This window comes from Lissotriton vulgaris, unplaced genomic scaffold, assembly GCF_964263255.1.
Source record: "Lissotriton vulgaris unplaced genomic scaffold, aLisVul1.2 SCAFFOLD_1004, whole genome shotgun sequence".
Lineage (NCBI taxonomy): Eukaryota > Metazoa > Chordata > Amphibia > Caudata > Salamandridae > Lissotriton > Lissotriton vulgaris.
In genome coordinates this window covers 623,259-643,314 of record NW_028248078.1, presented here as the reverse complement: position 1 = coordinate 643,314, position 20,056 = coordinate 623,259, and the positions used below count along the sequence as shown (strand labels likewise).

The following is a 20,056-nucleotide window of genomic DNA, read 5'->3' as shown; positions in this document are numbered from 1 at the left end:
ATGATCCAGGGACCCCCAGTATGCAAGGGGAATTAGTCCCCCCTCTGCAAAGGCGCCAGTGGCCTGCATTGCAGAGAGGTGTAACAAGGGTGTGGCCTCATTACACTTCTCTGCAATGCAGCTCCCTCGTGCATACTGGAGGCTCCTGGTGGACTAGTTGACCCCAGGGACCCCCAGTATGCAAGGGGAATTAGTTCCCCCTCTGCAAACGCGGCAGTGGGCTGCGTTGCAGAGAGGTGTAACAAGGGGCATAGTCTCATTACACCTCTGCAATGCAGCCCCAGGCGCATACTGGAGGTTCCAGGTGGGCTAATAGGCCCCCAGGGGCCCCCAGTATGCAAGGGGAATTAGTTTCCCCTCTTCAAACATGCACGGGGGCTGCGTTGCAGAGAGGTGTAAAAAGGGTTGTGGCTTCATTACACCTCTCTGCAATGCAGTCCCCTGGCGCATACTGGAGATTCCTGGTGGGCTTTCAGGTCTTATATAGTTAGGAATTAGCATTAAAAAAACCTTTGAAATTCACTGAAAAAACCACAGGTTTCACACCAGTTATAGTTAGGAATTAGCATTTAAAAAACCTTTGAAATTCACTGAAAAAACCATAGGTTTCACACCAGTTATAGTTAGGAATTAGCATTTAAAAAACCTATTAAATTCACTGACAAAACCAGTTATAGTTAGCTGGAAATTTTACTGATATAAAACCAATGAAATTCCACGTTATAGTTAGTTGGACTCACTATAACTTGCGCGTGCAATGCACTGCTGATGACGTCACATATTACATCACTCATGACATGGTCAGTGACATCACTCATGACATCACTGATGACACCATCCTTGTGACATAGTGACAGACCTCCTTTCAGTGTAATGTAACCCTTGAAACACATATTCAAAAATAGAAACTGAAATTTAAAAAAAAATGGAGATACCCATATCAGTTACAACAAGCAATTCAGTAATTCCACCATCTATATGCACATCCAGTCATTCACCAACAGTTCTATATAGTCACTCATACATATACTCACTTATCATATGAAGTGATACACCTATACATCCTGTTACACACCGACAGTCATCCAAAAGTTACTCACACACATACTCACACGTGCAAATAAACTATTGAACATCCATTTATTTGAATATAGAGTTATACACACACTTCCACCTTACTTGTATTGAAAATTACACATATTTATTCTCTTAAACAATCACTTATAGAAACACATACTTATTTAAACAGGAACTCTTACAATCTCTTACTCTCACATATACTCACTTATATACATCAATATTCACATATACTAGATTAAAACATATGTAGTTACTGATAAAGACACTAGTGAGACAGTCATTCACTCACTAACAAACACATATACACACTCATCCATCCATACAGTCCTGCACATATGCTGTCTTCAAAACACATACAAACAGCGAGTCAGTCACTCATGCATCTATGTGCTAAGTAATACCCCCACCAAACCATATAGACACTCATACTGATACTAAGAGAAACATCTAATAACCCATATACATACGCATGTAGCTACTTACCAACACATGTAGCCACTTATAAACAAAGTGAAACAATAATATATATATTTAAATATTTAAACATTACTCACTAATATTTATTTTTCAGAAAGACACATATTCACTGGATGGTGTCATCAGTGATGTCATGAGTGATGTCACTGACCATGTCATGAGTGATGTAATATGTGACGTCATCAGCAGTGCATTGCACGCGCAAGTTATAGTGAGTCCAACTAACTATAACGTGGAATTTCATTGGTTTTATATCAGTAAAATTTCCAGCTAACTATAACTGGTTTTGTCAGTGAATTTAATAGGTTTTTTAAATGCTAATTCCTAACTATAACTGGTGTGAAACCTATGGTTTTTTCAGTGAATATATATATATATATATATATATATCAAACAACATCCAGGTTAACGAAAAAGAATTCCACACTGGTGCCACGGCCTCAATTTGTTAAACGCTTTATTCAGTTATGCAACGGGTGCCCAACACGTTTCGCTGTTTCAGTCACAGCTTGTTCACGGGTCAAGTTTTACCAACACAACATGTATTCTTAAAGTGCTAGAGACTAGTTCCGCCCATTACTGATAGAAACAGTGGAAATACTCCATTGCTATATCTTCAATAGATGTAAACAGTGAAAATACCTCGAATTTTGCAAGAACTCAAATTTGTACTCCATAATTCTAAAATACTCTAGTTAAATAATTATAATGCAAAATAAATGAATGTCAAAACATTTAAAGCCCCAGTGGGCGTGGCTTGACCATTTGGACTAACTTTTTCCGTATTCATTTGGTCACAATGCTGGTATTGAGATATACTGCCCCAGTGGGCATTTAAACTTAATATTTAAACCAGTGTTACATGATTTTTGCCACTAAACAACAATCAATTTTAAATTCATTACACTTTTGCTTAGGCTGAAAACAAGAGTCCTGCTCAAGTGAGCATAAATAAAGTTCATCTTCTGGATCTTCACATTTTTCATATAATTCATTCTGCAATGGAAACATATAATTTCTAATTTAGTATCGGAGGAACTCTCTCATTGTAATATAAAAAACGATCAGTTAAAAACATATCAAGAGAAAAATAGACGCAAAGGATAGACTCATAAATTCATATTTTTGTGTTATTATCTCAGATGGATTGATATTTCCTCATCAAAGTTTAACCCTACAGGTATCATGGTATTAAACTTTATAATCATTTTTGATTCAAGTTTCCTCAACTCAATCATCTAACACACAAAATTTGAGGAGGTTTTGATTTTGATTGTGGGTTTCATGGAAATGACGAGCAACCGGATACTGTCTGTCGTTATTAGCGATTACTCTTAAATGCTCAAGAACTCTTAATTTGGCTTTCTTGATGGTGCTTCCGATGTAATAAAGGTCGCAAGGGCATTTTAACGCATACACTGCGAACTCAGTGTCGCAGGAAAAGTGTCTACTTATTTTGAATGCTGGCTTGTCTTTCCTCAATTTGACGGTTTTACAGTTCTGACTGTGCTTGCACGCCTTGCATTTCATGCAAGTAAAAAAACCTTCAACTGGATTCTTTCTCTTAGTTTCTTTTATGGAGCTTGTCATTAGAGTGTCTTTGAGGGATTTACACCGTCTGAAAGTAATAGATGGATATGGTCCTACATATTCTTTAAGGTCCTCATCCGTTCTTAACACTTCCCAAAATGTATTTAACTTTTCCGTACATCCCAAGCCTGCTTATTGTACGTGGTTATAAACCTAAGCTTATTACCTGATTCCTTATTTTCTTTGGATCTCTTCAAAAGAGCATCCCTATTCAGATTCTTCACTTTTTCCACACTTGCCGGAATGACATCTTCACTATATCCCCTTTCTCTAAATCTATTGCACTTAACTGTTTCTTCTTTTAAGTAGTCCTCAGTTGAGCTACAGTTGCGTTTCGCTCGCAATAGCTCCCCGTAAGGAATACTGGCAACTAGATTTCTGGGGTGACAACTCTGAGAAAGTAACAGACTATTGCCAGCAGTCTTTTTTCTGTGCAATCGGCTCTGTATAGCGTTATTGTCAATATATAGTTCAAGTTCCAAGAAAACAATTTCTTCTCTACTGGTCTCACTGGTGAACTGTAAATTACAATTGTTCACATTGAGTGTACGGACAAATTTGTCCGCTGTCTCCTGCTCACCTCTCCAAATACAAAAAATTTCATCTATGTACCTGGCCCAGAGGACGACATGGTCTTGGTACAATTTGATTTTCCGGACCACCTGCTCCTCCCACCAGCCGAGGTAGAGACCTGCAAAGCTGGGGGCGAAGCAGTTCCCCTTTGCCGTCCCCTGGGTTTGTCTGTACATAGTCTTATCAAAGATGAAAAAATTGTTTTTCAAGCAAATAGAGATCATCTCCAGTATCATTTCCGTGTGCACTAGAAATGATAATGATCTTTCTTTCAAGAAGTGTCTGCACGCATCCACACCAGCATTCTGCGGAATGCTGGTGTATAAACTACATACATCCATGCTTAAGAGCAGGGAATGATCTTGCCATTCAATCCCGTTGATCTTAGTTAAAAAATCTCCAGTGTCCTTTATATAGGCTGGCAGACTTTGGACATATGGCTGTAGAAAATAATCTACATATTTAGATACATTTTCCAATGTACTGCCTCGAGATGATACTATTGGTCTACCTGGTGGTCTTGTGGCATTTTTGTGTATTTTAGGTAGGAGGTATAATACAGTAATTTTTGGGTCTTTACAGTATAAATACAGGTATTCACTATACTCCAATATTTCCTGTTCCCTCCAGTATTTAAGATTGTCATACACCATTTTGTTAGTCTCCTCATACTCAGATTTACAAGCCTTACTGTATTTAGTTACATCATTCAATTGTTTCAGGCCTTCTTCAATATACATATCTAGCGGCCACATCACCACATTCCCACCCTTGTCCGCTTTTTTGATAACAAAGTCTCTGTGTTCCTCCAACGTTAAAATCGCATCTCTTTGTGCTTTAGTTAGATTTTGTTTACTTCTGTGCTTTTCAGAATCCAACTTCTTGAATTCTTGTATCATCCCTCTTTCAAAACAGTTTATGACATTGTTGTTTAATTGTGGTAAAAATATCGATTTGGGCTGGAAGCCACTATCACTTGTCATTTCGATGTCAATGTCAGTGTTAATCAAATTCAGAAAGGCATCACTGATAACATCCCCCTGATTTCCCAATTCCTGCACAGTTTGAAGGATATCAACATCATGCACATTGAGATTTGTTGGAACATTAGAGACTTTGTTCGTTTTGTTCTTGTGCATCGCAAACCACTTCTTTAGTTTTAATTTTCTAGTGAAGTTAAAAAGGTCAATACGAGATTCAGTGTAATTAAAATTAGTCGAAGGACAAAAGGAAAGTCCTTTGGACAATACCTCAAGCTCACTGTCAGATAATGAATAATTAGAGAGATTTACCACTGTATGGATGTCAAACTTCATTTCTTCGCCGTTTTTCCCCTTGTTTGCATTCCTCTTCCTCCTCTGCCTCCTCTTCCACGACTTGGTCCTGGGCTTTCGCTTCCGGCTTGGATATTTTGAGCTCTCCCTTTCACCATTAGCATGATCTCCTTTAAAAATCTTTCTTTTACCCCTTCCGTGTCTTTGGGGTCAAACGCTGCACTGGTGGAAGCAGGCACATTGTTTCCTTCATCTTGTTCTCCTGTAGTCTCTTCTGCCACAATTGTAACTGTTGCTGCTGCTGGACCACTCGGGATTCCTTTTCTTAGGTGGTCAAATTTTTTACTGAATATATATAAAACATCTTCCCACTTCAGTGAAAGAGGTGGCACTCTGGGGCAGAAGTAAATCATATTTGTTTATTGGTCACTCCGGACACACAGGACTCCTTTCGGCTGCACAGCAGCCTTGATCACCTGAAGAGGTGCCATCTTGTAACAGGTATATATACTTGACAAGCGTGTAAACATAAACAAAATACTCTCATAGATGTCTCAACACAGTACATTATCTTAGAACACTATTATCCCACTAGGGGTGGTACTGAAATGCTCTCATAAAAAATAAATTTCTTTTAACAATTCTATTAGTTTGAGATTCAAATTGTGCAAGATTTGATTTATTAAAATACACGACGATTTTCACTCACTTCTAGAGAGCACGTTCAAGATATGCCAGATTTGAACTGTTTCTGAAAACAACCTATTCAGGTTAAGAAATTCATGCGCATGAAATGAAAATTGTCGTAAATCCACCAATTAGGCCCTATGGATATTCAAATGTAACAAACAGTAAAAATATATTTATAACAAATACGGCCTGTTGTTTGCTTAAATAGTCTTGACCCCTTGCCCCTTCAATTTCACTTTATTGGTTGCCAAAAAAAATACCTCAAAGTTTTTGTGTACCGTCCTTTGGTATCACCATTTCATTGGTGTGGTTATTAAGTCTACTCAACCAAAAACCAAAGCTCTTCTTAGTCAGTTTATTGAGGTGCAGGGGTCTACTGTTTTTACAACAAGAAAAAAATTGAAAGTTGATGTAGGCTGCCTTAATAGCGGCAAGCTTTTCTTTGTGACGTCATCCTCCAACACATTTATTTTCCAGTTTTGGCTACTAGCTGAGCGCAATTAAAAAAAAAAAGTTTATAATATTAGCATCATTGTTGTTCCTACTCCAATAGGGAAAGTCTATATTTACCAGTAATACGGACCAAAATGGAATCTTGTTTAAGCTGTTGCATTTTTTTATGACCGTTTTTCCAGGAGTTCGTGAATGTTTCGAAAAGAACTTTTGCAAACAAAATTCATTTTGGATTAAGTTTTTGATGCTCACAGTAAACATTGCTGTTTTTTCAGTGTGTTTTTTAATTTAAATGTAAATTGCCAATTGTGTTATTGTTTATCCATTTTAACCTCAATATTATTAAGTAGTTTACAATAAGCACTATATCGTACAGAATGAAACTTATTCTCATTATACAGAGTAAAAAAGGGGTCAAATAAATTCAAAATTAATACAATGAAAATCGTATAGTGTGTAGGAATGTTCAAATGACACATTCTATGATACACATCTAACAATACAATTATCTATCTATCTATCTATCTATCTATCTATCTATCTATCTATCTATCTATCTATCTATCTATCTATCTATCTATCTAATTATATAGGTCAAACAAAATACACCAGTGGGTGTTCCTTTCTACCGGGAAATATGTAAGCAGTCTAGGAGCGAGGATGACTAAAATTAAATCTGAATCCACTTAAGTGCAGCCAATAAAAGTCCAAATATATGTAAATGTAAAATGTAAAACGTACTTATATAGCACATGCTCTCACCCAGAGGGTATCCTGGCGCTTTGACTCAAATCACATCACATGCAGAGAGGATTACGCAGCCCTAGGAAAGAGATGGGACTTCAGGCCCTTTTTGAAAAGGGACAATTTGATTTGTTCAGATTCCGTAAAGAGAGTGGAAGAGAGTTCCATAGTTTAGCAGCAAAGAGAGTTCCATAGTTTAGCAGCAGTGAAGCTAAAGGAACGGCCTCCCATCCGTGTCCTCTGGATTCGGGGAACAACCACCAGATATGCAGAGGAAGAGCGTAAAAGTCTGGCTGCCAAATACCAATTAAATAGGTTCTGAAGAACAAAGGGCCCCATACCATGAAGTGCTCTGAAGACAATCCAAGAAGCTTTGAAGCAGATCCGCTGATATATAGGCAGCCAATGAAGGTCCTTGAGTACCAGAGATGACGAGGCAGAATGCACCCGCGAAAGGGCCAGCTTGTCTGCCATGTTCTGGATCCGCTGCAATTGTCTAATCAGAGAACTAGGGCCACCAAGAAGCTGTGCGTTACAATAATCAAGCCTACTGAGTATGATGCTACGCACTAACTCGGGTCTCGCCGACACAGGTAACATTGGGAGAATTTTGCGCAGCATTCTTAGCATCATCATGCAAGTGCAAAAATGGTCTTATTCACAAAAACGTCCAGCTGCAGATGTGGGCCAAAAATAACACCCAAATTACGAGCAGCGTCCGCTGATTCAACAAAGGCCGTGGTAGCGGGAGGCCAGAAATCCACCGGCAGAGGGCGTGGAATTTTGTCTAGTGAACAGTGCAGCACCTCTGTCTTTGATCCATTAAACTGAAGGGAATTTTCACTCAACTAGTCCGCAGTGGCTAGCATACAACGATGAAAGGTCTCTGTAGAGACAGCATCCTTACCTTCATAGGAGAAGATAAGTTGCGTGTCATCAGCATAGTTTATTACTGTAATACCAAAGGATTTAATCAACCTAATCAGGCAGAGGTAAAGGTTAAATAAAATGGGACTGATTGCTGACCCCTGAGAAACGCCATGCCCTACCATTCTAATACCAGACCTAAATGGAGGCAGACTCACTACTGGATGTCTATTGTGGAGATAAGAGACCAGCCAGTCCCGCGCTGCACCGACCACTCTATTGTCTTCCAACCTTCTGATCAGAGTAGAGTGGTTCACCGTGTCAAACGCGGCCGACATGTCGAGCAGCACCAAAAATGCTGCATGACCACTGTCGACACGCGAACGAAGGTCATCCAGGACAACCACCAGTGCTGATTCCGTGCCGTGGGCTTGCCGGAAGCCGAATTGGACCACATCTAGACAAACATTTGCCTCAATAAAACGTGAAAGAGACTTAGTAACCTATTTTTCCAAGATCTTAATTGGGAAAGGCAGTAAAGAAATGGGTCTGTAGTTCGCGGTGCAGAGGGGATCCAATGTGGCTTTCTTTAATAAAGGGGATACCATCGCCAATTTCCAACTGTCAGGAACAGTATATCACCCACATAATTTCAAACATGACTGAGCATTTATCTATTTCAAGTTTTCATTTTTCACAGTGGCCGGTCATTCAAATAGAATGTTGTCCTAAACCATTTTAACCACATAAAAAGTGTCATACAGATGATGTGGATTCCTTTTTGGTTACCTTTGATCCCCAGCAATATTCTTTGAGTGCAGGTTTCGGAACAAGGTCTAGTTTGGGCTACAGCATCCCAGTGGATCTCAATGTGTGTTTTGTTATAAGTGCTGAGAACTATGCAAGATACAGAACTTAGGCAAAGGGTCAAACATGTTGTTTAAATGAGGAATCAATAATTAGAACTAAAGTCCCTTGCTTTCAAAGTTGATAACAAATCCCACTGACACACTCTGCCTAATTCTATTTAAATAATTCTCCATATTCCTAGTCACAATCTACACATGTCCCATCGACTTCATGAATGAGTGAAACAAAAAAATGCAATAAACTTCAATTGCAATATGTACCTAAAGACAGTACATTTTAATTGTTCAAACAGGAAGTCAATAATGGCAAACAATACAAATGACTGCCACATAAACATGCAGATGGGGTTATAGATTTGGCTTAGAGGTTCTCATTTTTGCAGCAAAGCTATCTTGGCTGTCCAGACTGCTCCGCCTTCCATGGTGCCTTCCACTTTGTTTCCACTTTTAATTATGGCTTACAATTACATTTAGAGAAGACTGGGGATCGGGTCTCTTTCCACTCTTTATGTATGAACCATTCTCTTTCATCTATAGTAACTAAAATGTTTTTGCATCTATCTGGAAGGACAACCTGTATTTCTCAACCCATATTTGCATAGAGGCAGTGTGTGCAACCTTCTCACTCTTGACAGCTCAGTCACCTTCACTTAAGTAAATTCTCACTAACACTAATGTTAACCTGGACAACCTGTTATTTGTGATATGAAATCTTAATATTCCTTTCCTATAGAGGCATTTCAACTCGTTTTAAAAGGAAATGGATTCCTGCTGGGAAGACGAGATGGCGTTACTTGCACTTACTACGTGAACGAGACAACCATACGTAAGCATTGCCTTTACCAAGAAAACATGAAGATAACATTGTTGCTAACTTTCTAGCTCACTTAAATAATTATCTTCTGTCCTGGCTTATTTTAGAGGTAACACATTGGGGGTAATACAGAGAACGTTCCTATAAAATTGTACAATATGCTGGAGGGAAGGTACAAATTTCAATTTTGGCTTTCGCACTTAAAAGCATCGGGCTGCCTCATTGTGATTGGGCTCTGATTTGCAGCATGCACTCCAATGTGAATTGGCTACTCTACTGAGAACAAATTGCAGTGGGCATTTTGATTGGCAGGCAAGGTGCTTATGCCACGTTTCACTTACAATGTGCCACTCCACGATACTCTTGCTGATATGTGGTACAAGATCTTGTGCACATTCACAATAATATTTAGCTGTTATTCTGCTGTATGTTAACCTACCGAAAAATAGTACTATTTCATGAAAATTATAAATGCATATAACACTGTTCTACCTAAACAAATGTTATCTAATAGTGCTTTATATATTACAATTTGTTGTTGTTACTATTATGTTTCAGCCTGAGGAACAAGTCGGCCCTTCTAGCATTTTAACAGCAAAATGGAAACTCCACCATTGTACTGTTTGCCTGCTAAGCTTCATAATATACTTTATGGTAGTAACAAACAAATATGCTCACTTTCCAATTTTAGTAGTTAACATAATATCTAAACCACTGAGAAAAAGGAGAGGCTCCTTCGGTGGAGCGGGGCAATAGAACATTTGGTGCTTGCTTGCTTTTTGAACCTACTGTTTGGCTTCTGCTGATTTAGCCGCACCTGGGCTACCTACGCTGTGTGTCTCCCCTGCCGCCGCTCCAAACCATTGCGCAGCTGCAGCAGGAGGAGACTACAGCTCCCAGGCTGCTTAGCGGCCCACGACCCACTTCCGCCCACTATCGCGCCCGGAGGCCCAGAAAAAGGAGAGGCTCCCTCGGTGGAGCGGGGCAATAGAACATTTGGTGCTTGCTTGCTTTTTGGACTTACCGTTTGGCTTCTGCTGATTTAGCCGCACTTGGGCTGCCTATGCTGTGTGTCTCCCCTGCCGCCGCTCCAAACTATCGCGCGGCCGCAGCAGGGGGAGACTACAGCTCCCAGGCTGCTTAGCAGCCCACGACCCACTTCCGCCCACTATCGCGCCCGGAGGCGTAGAAAAAGGAGAGGCTCCCTCGGTGGAGCGGGGTAATAGAACATTTGGTGCTTGCTTGCTTTTTGGACCTACCGTTTGATTCTGCTGATTTAGCCGCACCTGGGCTCCCTACGCTGTGTGTCTCCCCTGCCACTGCTCCAAACCATCGCGCGGCCGCAGCAGGGGGAGACTACAGCTCCCAGGCTGCTTAGCGGCCCACAACCCACTTCAGCCCACTATCGCGCCCGGAGAGGCAGAAAAAGGAGAGGCTCCCTCAGTGGAGTGGGGCAATAGAACATTTGGTGCTTGCTTGCTTTTTGGACCTACCGTTTGATTCTGCTGATTTAGCCGCACCGGGGCTCCCTACGCTGTGTGTCTCCCCTGCCGCCACTCCAAACCATCGTGCGGCCGCAGCAGGGGGAGACTACAGCTCCCAGGCTGCTTAGCGGCCCACGACCCACTTCCGCCCACTATCGCGCCTGGAGGTGCAGAAAAAGGAGAGGCTCCGCCGGGAGAAGCCCGGGACAAGGGCGGGGCCGTCCTAGGCCGTCACAGGCCGGAGAAGGCCGGGCTGGGCCATCCCCCTAACATGCCAGGCAAGGCTTGTATTAAGTAACAAATCAAATTTCAAAGCTTTATTCGACATTTGTCATAAAAGCATCCTTCCTAACCCTATTACAATAAATACTACAGTAAAAATAATTTTAAAACACATATTAAACAGAGACAGTCGAATAATGTACATGAAAATACAAGAACATTTTCAATTAATTCTAAAAGTAGTTTCTTTTAAAAACAATACATACAATAGAATGATTAGATTAGGGCAACACTATTTCATGATGTTATACATTTGACTTTAAAGTGCGTGTGCGAATTGTCCATGCCCAGGCAAGAAATTTAGCTACGGCAACTACAAATGGTATAGAACAATCAGATTCAAGTATTCTAAGGGCTGTCGATTGACTACGGGTGCCAATATTTAGGCACACTGGCTTCAACCATTTACGTCTAGGGCTAGCATATAATGGGCAACAGAACAGCAAATGGGAAATGTGCTCTACTTGATCTTTACAATAATAGCAATGATCATCCCACATTGGAGACCAGTGTTTTTTGAAAGCATTCACTGGTAAAGTTCCTATACGAAATTGAAAGTATAGTTTCCTATCATGTGGTCGTTCTATTATGTCCCAATATCTTTCACATGATGGATGCATTTTAATATCGCAAAAGCGAGTTGTCAGTTTTGATTGGGAACCTTTACAGAACATTGTTACATACACCATCTCCCAATATAATTCTTTCAATTTTGCTTTCGAAGGAAAGCTAGCCACATCATGGTTGCCCCAGAGGTGTTCCAGCTTTAACAATACAAGAAGCCCCCGTAGTTCTTTTAGCCATTCAATAGAATGAAAACGATCGAACTCAACAACATCCTCCAGAGCTGCAGCATAATGGCTCAGCTCTGGGGTCACCATCAAGCGTCTCCAGTATAGGAGTGGCCGTAGTCTGGCTATGTCCTCGATATTCTTTCTACCAAGGTCCAGTTTCAAAGGAATTGTGGGTGTGCTTTGGGGAACCATAACAAGCCCTCGTAAAAATCTGTTTTCTGCACGTCCCAACTCTTCCAAATTTGAAAACCCCCATAATTCGGATCCATATAAGCAGGCTCCTAATACTTTCATATTGTATATTTCAAGTGCACAGTTACCCAGCTTTGTTAGCGATTTACGATGTTTTAAAGCGACAGCACCAGCAAGCTGGTTAAACTTCAATAATGATTTGTTAATGTGCGATTTCCACTTCATGTTTCCCTGAAGGGTGATGCCTAGGTAAGTAAAAGCATCCACTTTCTCTAAAGGGGTGCCTTTGTATTTGATAACAGCTTTGAAAGAGGACTGATAGTTTAGGCACATGAATTTAGTTTTGGTGGTATTCAATTCGAGGCCCCTGCTATCACAGAATTCACCGAAGGCATCAACCACTTTTTGGAGACCGCTCGGGGTGCGTGAAAGTAAAAGCGTGTCGTCCGCAAACATTAGGACAGGGACGTGGGAGCCTGCTATAATTGGAGCATCGCTTGGGGATTTCATTAAATGGCAACAATTCCGTTTATGTAAATTGAAAATAGTGTTGGCGCTAAGACGCACCCTTGCCTTACTCCTCGTTCTACTGGGAAGGGATCTGTGACTTCTTGCTTGCCCCATCTGATTTTAGCAAAATTATTGTTGTGTAAGCGAACTAGGAGGGTGAGGAGTTCCTGGCTTAATCCTACATCAGCCAGGGTCTGCCATAATTTTTCTCTAGGGACTAAATCGAAGGCTGCTTTTAAGTCCACAAAGACAGCATACAGCGAGCCCTTTTTAAGTGTGACATTTCTCCAATAGATGGTTATAAAGTAGAGAACTTGGTCAACACTGCTAGTCAGTGGACGAAACCCTGCCTGGTAAGGGGACAGTATGTTCTTATCGCCGATCCATTGTTGCAGCTTATTCTGGACTAAGCGCCCTATCAGTTTTTGTGCTGTGTCTATAAGACTGATGGGTCTATAGTTTTGGGCTAATGTTTTGTCTCCTTTTTTAAATATGGGGATTATTTCTGCACCCTTCCATGAATAGGGCACTTCCCCTCCCATCGCCACAGCATTTGCCAACATTTTAAAGTAAGAACACCAGGCGTTCCGGTCCGATAAAAATACGTCGGCCGGGATGCCATCCATGCCTGGCGCTTTTCCCCCCGCTATGCAATCCAATGCTTGGCTCACATCCTTCTCATCAAATATTTGATTTTTGAAAAAGATAGAAGGGGGAGGTTGATCAGAAATGTGGGCAGGGTTTCGGGCATACTGTGGTTTAAAATACTCAGTCCATTTATTTATGGCAACATTATTTTGTGGCTGGGCAGCTATTCCTCCCCTCTCCCATTTTACTATAGCCCAAAAGCGCTTAGAGTCCTTTGCTGCACAGGCCTCCTTCAAGTCCAGCCAACCTTCTTCATCCCAGCGTTTCCTGGCCTGTTTTTGGGTTTGTCTGTATACATCTCTCGCCCTCCTAATTGCTATTGCATTGCCTGATTTCAGTTCCAAACTCAAATTGAGTCGTGCCACCCTGCAGCTCTTATCATACCAGCCTTGCCTTGGTTGAATTTTTTTCTCTTTATATTAAGTAACTCGGACCCTTTGATTTGTATGCTTTTTTTTTGTGGAGCACTATTGTAGGCACTGGGAGAGTTTCAATCCAGCAAATACTTATACTAACAACAAATGTGGCCCTGTTATGTGGTAAAGGGAGAAAATTCTCACAGAACACAATAGGCGGTAGCGTAACAGGTACGCTTGACAATTTTATTACTTGCGCGGCGGTGGTATTGGAGCGCGAAATAGCGCTAACTGAGAAACGGCTATCTTTAGATCTTTTGTGCTCCAAACGATCCTCGCTGGGTAAAATTAAAAATGCCATTACGCCAGAAGAATCTATACCCATAAGAACTAGTAGGATCAGCTCGAGGAGCCCAAGCTTAGGACAGAGAGGTCATAATACGGTTTCCTCCTCTCTGATTTCCCTAGATAGTACTGTATCATCCAACATAATCCTCCCGATTGTTATAAATTCAAAGAAGGGGATTGTTTAGGAGAACTCAAAAGTACTTGAGAATTGCAAGAATCAAGTGGGAAAAAGGAAGAGGGATGGGGGCAGGCGATTAGGAAACAAATCTAAAATTACCAAAATATTCAATAAACCGGCAAAAACAGCCACCAGAAATGATATATTATCTGTCAATGTACCCTTGGTTCAATCAAGAGAGCAGCTCAAAACAGTTTCCAATGATGCCCCAAAAGGCCCGTCTTGCACCGCACAAGATTCTGGTGATTCTGTAGGGCTTATAGTACAAGTGGAGCACCTATTAAAATCGCTCATGCTTCCCCTGATAGAAAGATTGGAGGTTATAAATCAGAATCTGGGCAAAATCCAACGGGAAACTACAGAGAACACCCTGTTATTGGAAAATCTCGCTACTAGCCTTCTGAAAGGGGATAGTAAGAACAACCAGAACTCAATTATGCTGTCACCACCATGTTTGGCCCCAACCATCGTTGAAGTAGGAAATTCCATTGGAATCCAGGGCCTAAAGGATGGGACTAATAACAAGCAGAGGGCCACTGGTAAATTAGAGAATATAGATGATAATAACAAGATGGCAAGATTTGTTCCGCCCATGATGACAAAGGCTGAGGGCAAGGGTAACCCAAGCACCCATTCTAGAAATAAGGCTAATCCACATGTCATTGACCTGCCCCCAGAATCAACACCTCTGGTGATAGTTCTGGGAAATGTACCACCTATCCCCGAAGGGAAGAAAGAAGATTGTACCCAGTTAAAAAACAAGGTAACCTATTGGTTACACCATACCACCAGGGAAGGACTAGGAGTTGTACACAATGTTATAATGGTGCGTCGGGTTGCTTGGGTGGGAAATTCTCGCTAAACAAAAAACGACGACTGCATTGTGATGAATTTTAATTCCCCATCAATACCAGAAAGGATTCTTAGGGATGCGGACCATATGGGAGGACATAATCGCCCAGGCATAGAGATCTTGCCCCTTGGTTTTTTCTATAGGTCGCATATAGAAGATCACTATAACAGCTGGAAAAGGGGGCAAAACGATGGGTTTCACACTATTAGAGGGCAACAGGGAAAGGACAAACCATTGATGAGCTTGCTAAAGTACCAACTTGGGGCGGGCTTGGGGACCTTTCCTCTTTAGATCTAACCAATCGTTATGCAGCCCTTTCCGGGCTTAATGAGTGTGATTGACTGACTGAGGATTGTTCTGTTGACCACCTTGCCAACAGCACAACTATAGCTAATATTACCCATCTCCCATCAGTTAGCCATGGGGACGAGGTTGTTGCCAAGGCGATCAATGTTGATAAACATCCACCTCATGCGGATGAGGTGACTAACAACGAGGGTTAGGTTGGGGAACAGTCGGCAAATGATGATGAGCCTTACACTTCTGTTGGAATGGTGTCTCCACCGCCAAACTTGGCTCCAAATACAGGAACGGTACCCCCAACTGTGGATGGTTTAAGCACTCTCAATCGAGCCAATGCAGGGTTACTGCAAGAATTAAGTGGGGATGGTGGAGGATAATATCCTGGAATATCGCGGGGTTGAGATCTAGATTACAATCTCCTGAATGGTTTACTTTTATAAATAGTTTTGATATTTGTCTCTTTCAAGAGACTTGGGCAAGTGATAACCAGTTTCTCCAGGGCTTTTTAAACTTTTTTGTACCTGCAACCAAGGGTCCCAAGGGTCGGCCGAAAGGGTGGTTAACTATATGGATACGCCAAGAACTCTTTGATAGGGTCATAGAGCTACCTACAAAGAACAGGGATATTCAGCTGATTAGGCTATCATTGGGTTCCTTGGGTACCTTGGACATTTACAATCTATATGCTACAAGGGTCAGGTGGTGAGAAATCTCTGGTTTTCGCTGCCCTAGATTCCCTGATTGGGTTACAGCAGAGTGACAATAACATGATTGTCGCCGGTGACTTAAATATGACCTTTGAGCCACTTACAATATGCGATTGGCGCTCAGGAGAAGAGGAGGATTCCCAGTGGGGGATTCCCAAACTGGAGCTAAAACCAATAGATAGATGGACAGATAATATAATTCAAATGAACGAGATATGCTGTAAAAGAGGGCTCAGAGCATTGAATGGTAGAACTATGAGTGACGGACAAGGTGAATATACTTTTGATAATGGTCGCTCAAAAAGTAGGATTGATTATGTTATTTGTAATCTGGCTATTTGGCACCTTATGAAGGATATGAAGGTAGTGGCTAGACAAGATAGCGACCATAACCCCCTATGTATAATCCATTGCTTGTGGGGGAGGGAGAAAGGGGGGTTGAATAGGGTTGAGCAGGCTTTATTTGAGATCTAATGATATGAGGCGGGTAAGGTGGGAACAAATTACGAGGCAAGATAGGGTGCTAGAAAACATCAATGAAGAACTGGAAAAAACTTTTTCCGTCATGGCCACCGTTGTTGGGGTAGAAAATGACTTGCAGCAAATCACCACCCTTCATGATAGTGTCTTTAAAAGCATAAGGAGTCACTTTATTAAGGTAGTACCAAAGCCTGCTGGCAATAAATTACGGTCTACAAGAGTTGGGTGGTATAACAACGCTTGTAGATCTGCAAGATCTTCCTTAGGAGTGGCTCTTAAAAGAAGAGATCCTAATGCTGTCAGAATAGCTAGACAGAATTAGAAGAAAGCTGTACACATGGCAAAGAAACTATGGGACGAACAACATTGGCAGGACCTTAAAACAGCTAGCACAGCAAAAGACTCAAAACTCTTTTAGAGCATTGTCAAGTGGGGGAGAGGAGGTCGTCCTGAACCACCCGTAAATTATGTAACCCAGAGAAGCTGGGTAGATCATTTTGGTCCCCAATATGCATGCTGCCCAGAGGATAGGTCCAGGGAACTCATAAACAATACCCTATGTTTTGAACCACCTTTTAACATTAGAGATGTAACAGTGGCACTTAAGGCTGTCTAAAGGGGAAAAGCACCAGGGCCAAATGGGGTCCCAGCGGATGTTTTTCTTCAGGATGGAATGCAATGGGACCTGTATATAATATTGAAGATGGCCAATGCTGTAGCATTAGGGGCGCCAGTACCAAAGTCATGGCAAGGGGCCATAATAATCCCTATATATAAAAAAAAAAGAGGACAAAACACAGGCTGGCAACTATAGGCCTATCAGCCTAATTGATACAATACAAAAGGTGATTGGGAAAATGATTTTAGGTAAAATATTAGATTGGGTAGACAGAGAAAATATCTTGTCCCCTTTCCAGGCTGGTTTTCGTAAATTAACCAGCACTACCGATCAGATTTTCCGCTTTATTTTGTTACACTGGAAGACTGTATTATTAGGCAAAGGTAGCATTTATGCTGCATTTATTGACTTATGAGCGGCTTTTGATTTGGTGCCACAATCTAATTTATGGAACGTGTTAAACAAGTTAGGTATGCCACCAGAAATCCTAACGTTAGTGATGAGGCTGCATGAGTCAAATTATGCAAAACTTCAATGGGGGGGCATGGGCAAGTTACATCTAAATTCCCTGTAGAGCGCGGGGTGCGCCAGGGTTGTGCAATGGCCCCCACACTTTTTTCATTATATATTAATGGGTAGTTGAATGCATGTTGTCAGGAAGTGTAGATGCCCCCACTTTAGCTGGAATGAAAACCCCTATTTTACTATTCGCGGATGACACTCTTATTATATCAAAAACCCCTAGTGGCCTCCAGCGAGCCTTGAAGATTTTTGAGGATTTTTGCACTGACCGAGGGTTGGAAGTCAATGTAGCAAAAACAAAACTTATGGCATTCAACCCACACCGCAGTTTTAAAGGGAATTTCTTTATGAATGGGCAAACGGTGGAAATGGTGTCGGACTTTGTTTACTTGGGTATTCATGTGGCAAAGGGCATTAACTGTGGGAAACATGTAGAAATGTCGGCTCTGGAACTCTGCCAAAATGCGGGAGCAATAACTTTAGAGCATAAGAAATCCTTGACCAAGCCGATACAGCCAGGTCTTCAAGTGTATGAGGCAAAAGCCCTAAGCTCTGCACTTTATGGGGCCGAGATATGGGGCTATGATAAATTAACATCACTAACAGTTGCAGAGAATAAATTTCTGCACAATCTTGTTAATCTACCCAAGAGCACACCGATGAAACCACTGCGTTATGATCTAGGCAGGAAGGCCTTGCTAGACATCACTAGATTGCGCCCGTATTATATTAGCGACGGATTTGGGTAACCCCTGAACTTGCCCATTATGCCCATGGGTTTTTGGATGTAATTAGATAATTTCCATAAAATAACTTGGTTGAAGGAACTTTGCAAAACTTTGGTGGGAATTGGTATGAAGGGGCTGTGGGAGAACCCCGAGGTAGCTCCATTCCCATCTAAGGTTATCCTAAAAGAAAAGTATTGGGAATTGGTTGCGCACCGGAACTGGAACAGTGTTGATCCCTCTACTATGGAGGGTCGTTTTCTGGAATATAAATCTTTTCCCAGTCTAGAGCCATATTGGGATGGTATCACACAACCAGGAGCTAGGAAGCTCTACTTCCAGCTCAGAGCAGGATCTCTCCCTATAAGATCATTAACTGGAAGATGGTCTCTAGGTAGTTCCAAAATGTGCCCGGTCTGTAAAAACAATACAGAGACTATTCCTCATCTTCTCTTTGTATGTACAGCCTATGATACCCCTGACGAGTTTGGCTAAAAGCTGTGTGTAGACTGTTAGGCACAAGGGATAGCGCATTGGCGCTAAGATGAATTTGCACTAGCACTTTACCTGTTATTTCAGTTGCAGTCGCAAAATACCTGGGCTGGGTCTGGGCCATTAGGAAAAAATGTTTGTGAGTAATTTGATGTTCCATAGTATATACAAGTTATTAGAAATCTTAAAATGTATTGAATCTATGCCCAAAGTACATGATAGTGACTCTAGGTACATTCGGCATACATGAACTTTGAGGTTGTTTTAGATAGTAATGTTGTCAAATTTCTTTTAAATTGTATTGTTACATGTGCTAAATATTGCTAACTGAAATGAATTTATTTTAAGAAATAGAGGTTTTTAATAATCATGCTTTTATGAGGTTTTTTTTATCTCGAATAAAGCAAATTTGACTTCTATCTAAACCACTGAGTTGCCTGTTGCCTAAATCCTCAGAATAGTTTGTTTTTGCTTTGCATCAATTTAATGTATTATTGTGGTTATTTTCCATTTCCAGATGAAAAGCCTATAACAGTGGAGTCCCACTACATGATTTGTCCTGCACCGACTCTGTATAACGTAGGCGAGTAAGTGTTAGAGAAATTAATAAGACATCTGCTTGGAATTTTCCTAACAAAGTTTATTTTCTGATTGTTGGCCTTCTTTCTTTCACCGTACTTTGCCTATCTGTATAACTGATTTTATAATGACCACCTGATCAGCCTGTGACGTGTCAAGGCCTGTGTTATGCCTTGACTTCAGGGCATTGCGTACAGGCTGCATCAACTCTGTTCAGATGTGTTGTGCATCTACTTTTCTGAGGGATCTGGTGTAGCACCGAAAATTGTCTGTGCTGCAAAGATCTATTTCTTTCCCTTCCTTTAATATATCTTTTAATCGTAATGGGTTCTAGATGTCACCTGATAAATTTAATGTATAATCATGTCTTGGAATAAGGAAAGGGTAAAGTAGTAAGATTGGTAATTTAAATGAGGATTATCTTCGAAAAATCTGTCGCCCTTCAATCTAATGATCTTTATTCTTGTTATTGTAATGTTTGTAACGTTCCATATTCAAATAATGAATGGTCTAAGAGAGGAAAATAATTCAACATAGGGCTAAGGAATATACA

The 20,056-nt window shown here is 41.1% G+C and overlaps 1 protein-coding gene across 1 annotated transcript in view; it reads left to right on the top strand.

Moving 5' to 3' along the window:
* Nucleotides 1-20,056, top strand: part of LOC147664938 (anthrax toxin receptor 2-like) — a 470,307-nt gene that overhangs the window by 37,671 nt on the left and 412,580 nt on the right. Inside the window, exons 2-3 of the mRNA XM_086949874.1 lie at nucleotides 9,351-9,443; nucleotides 19,442-19,511. Of these exons, the coding sequence (XP_086806000.1) occupies nucleotides 9,351-9,443; nucleotides 19,442-19,511 (163 nt within the window). The remainder of the gene's footprint in view (nucleotides 1-9,350; nucleotides 9,444-19,441; nucleotides 19,512-20,056) is intronic.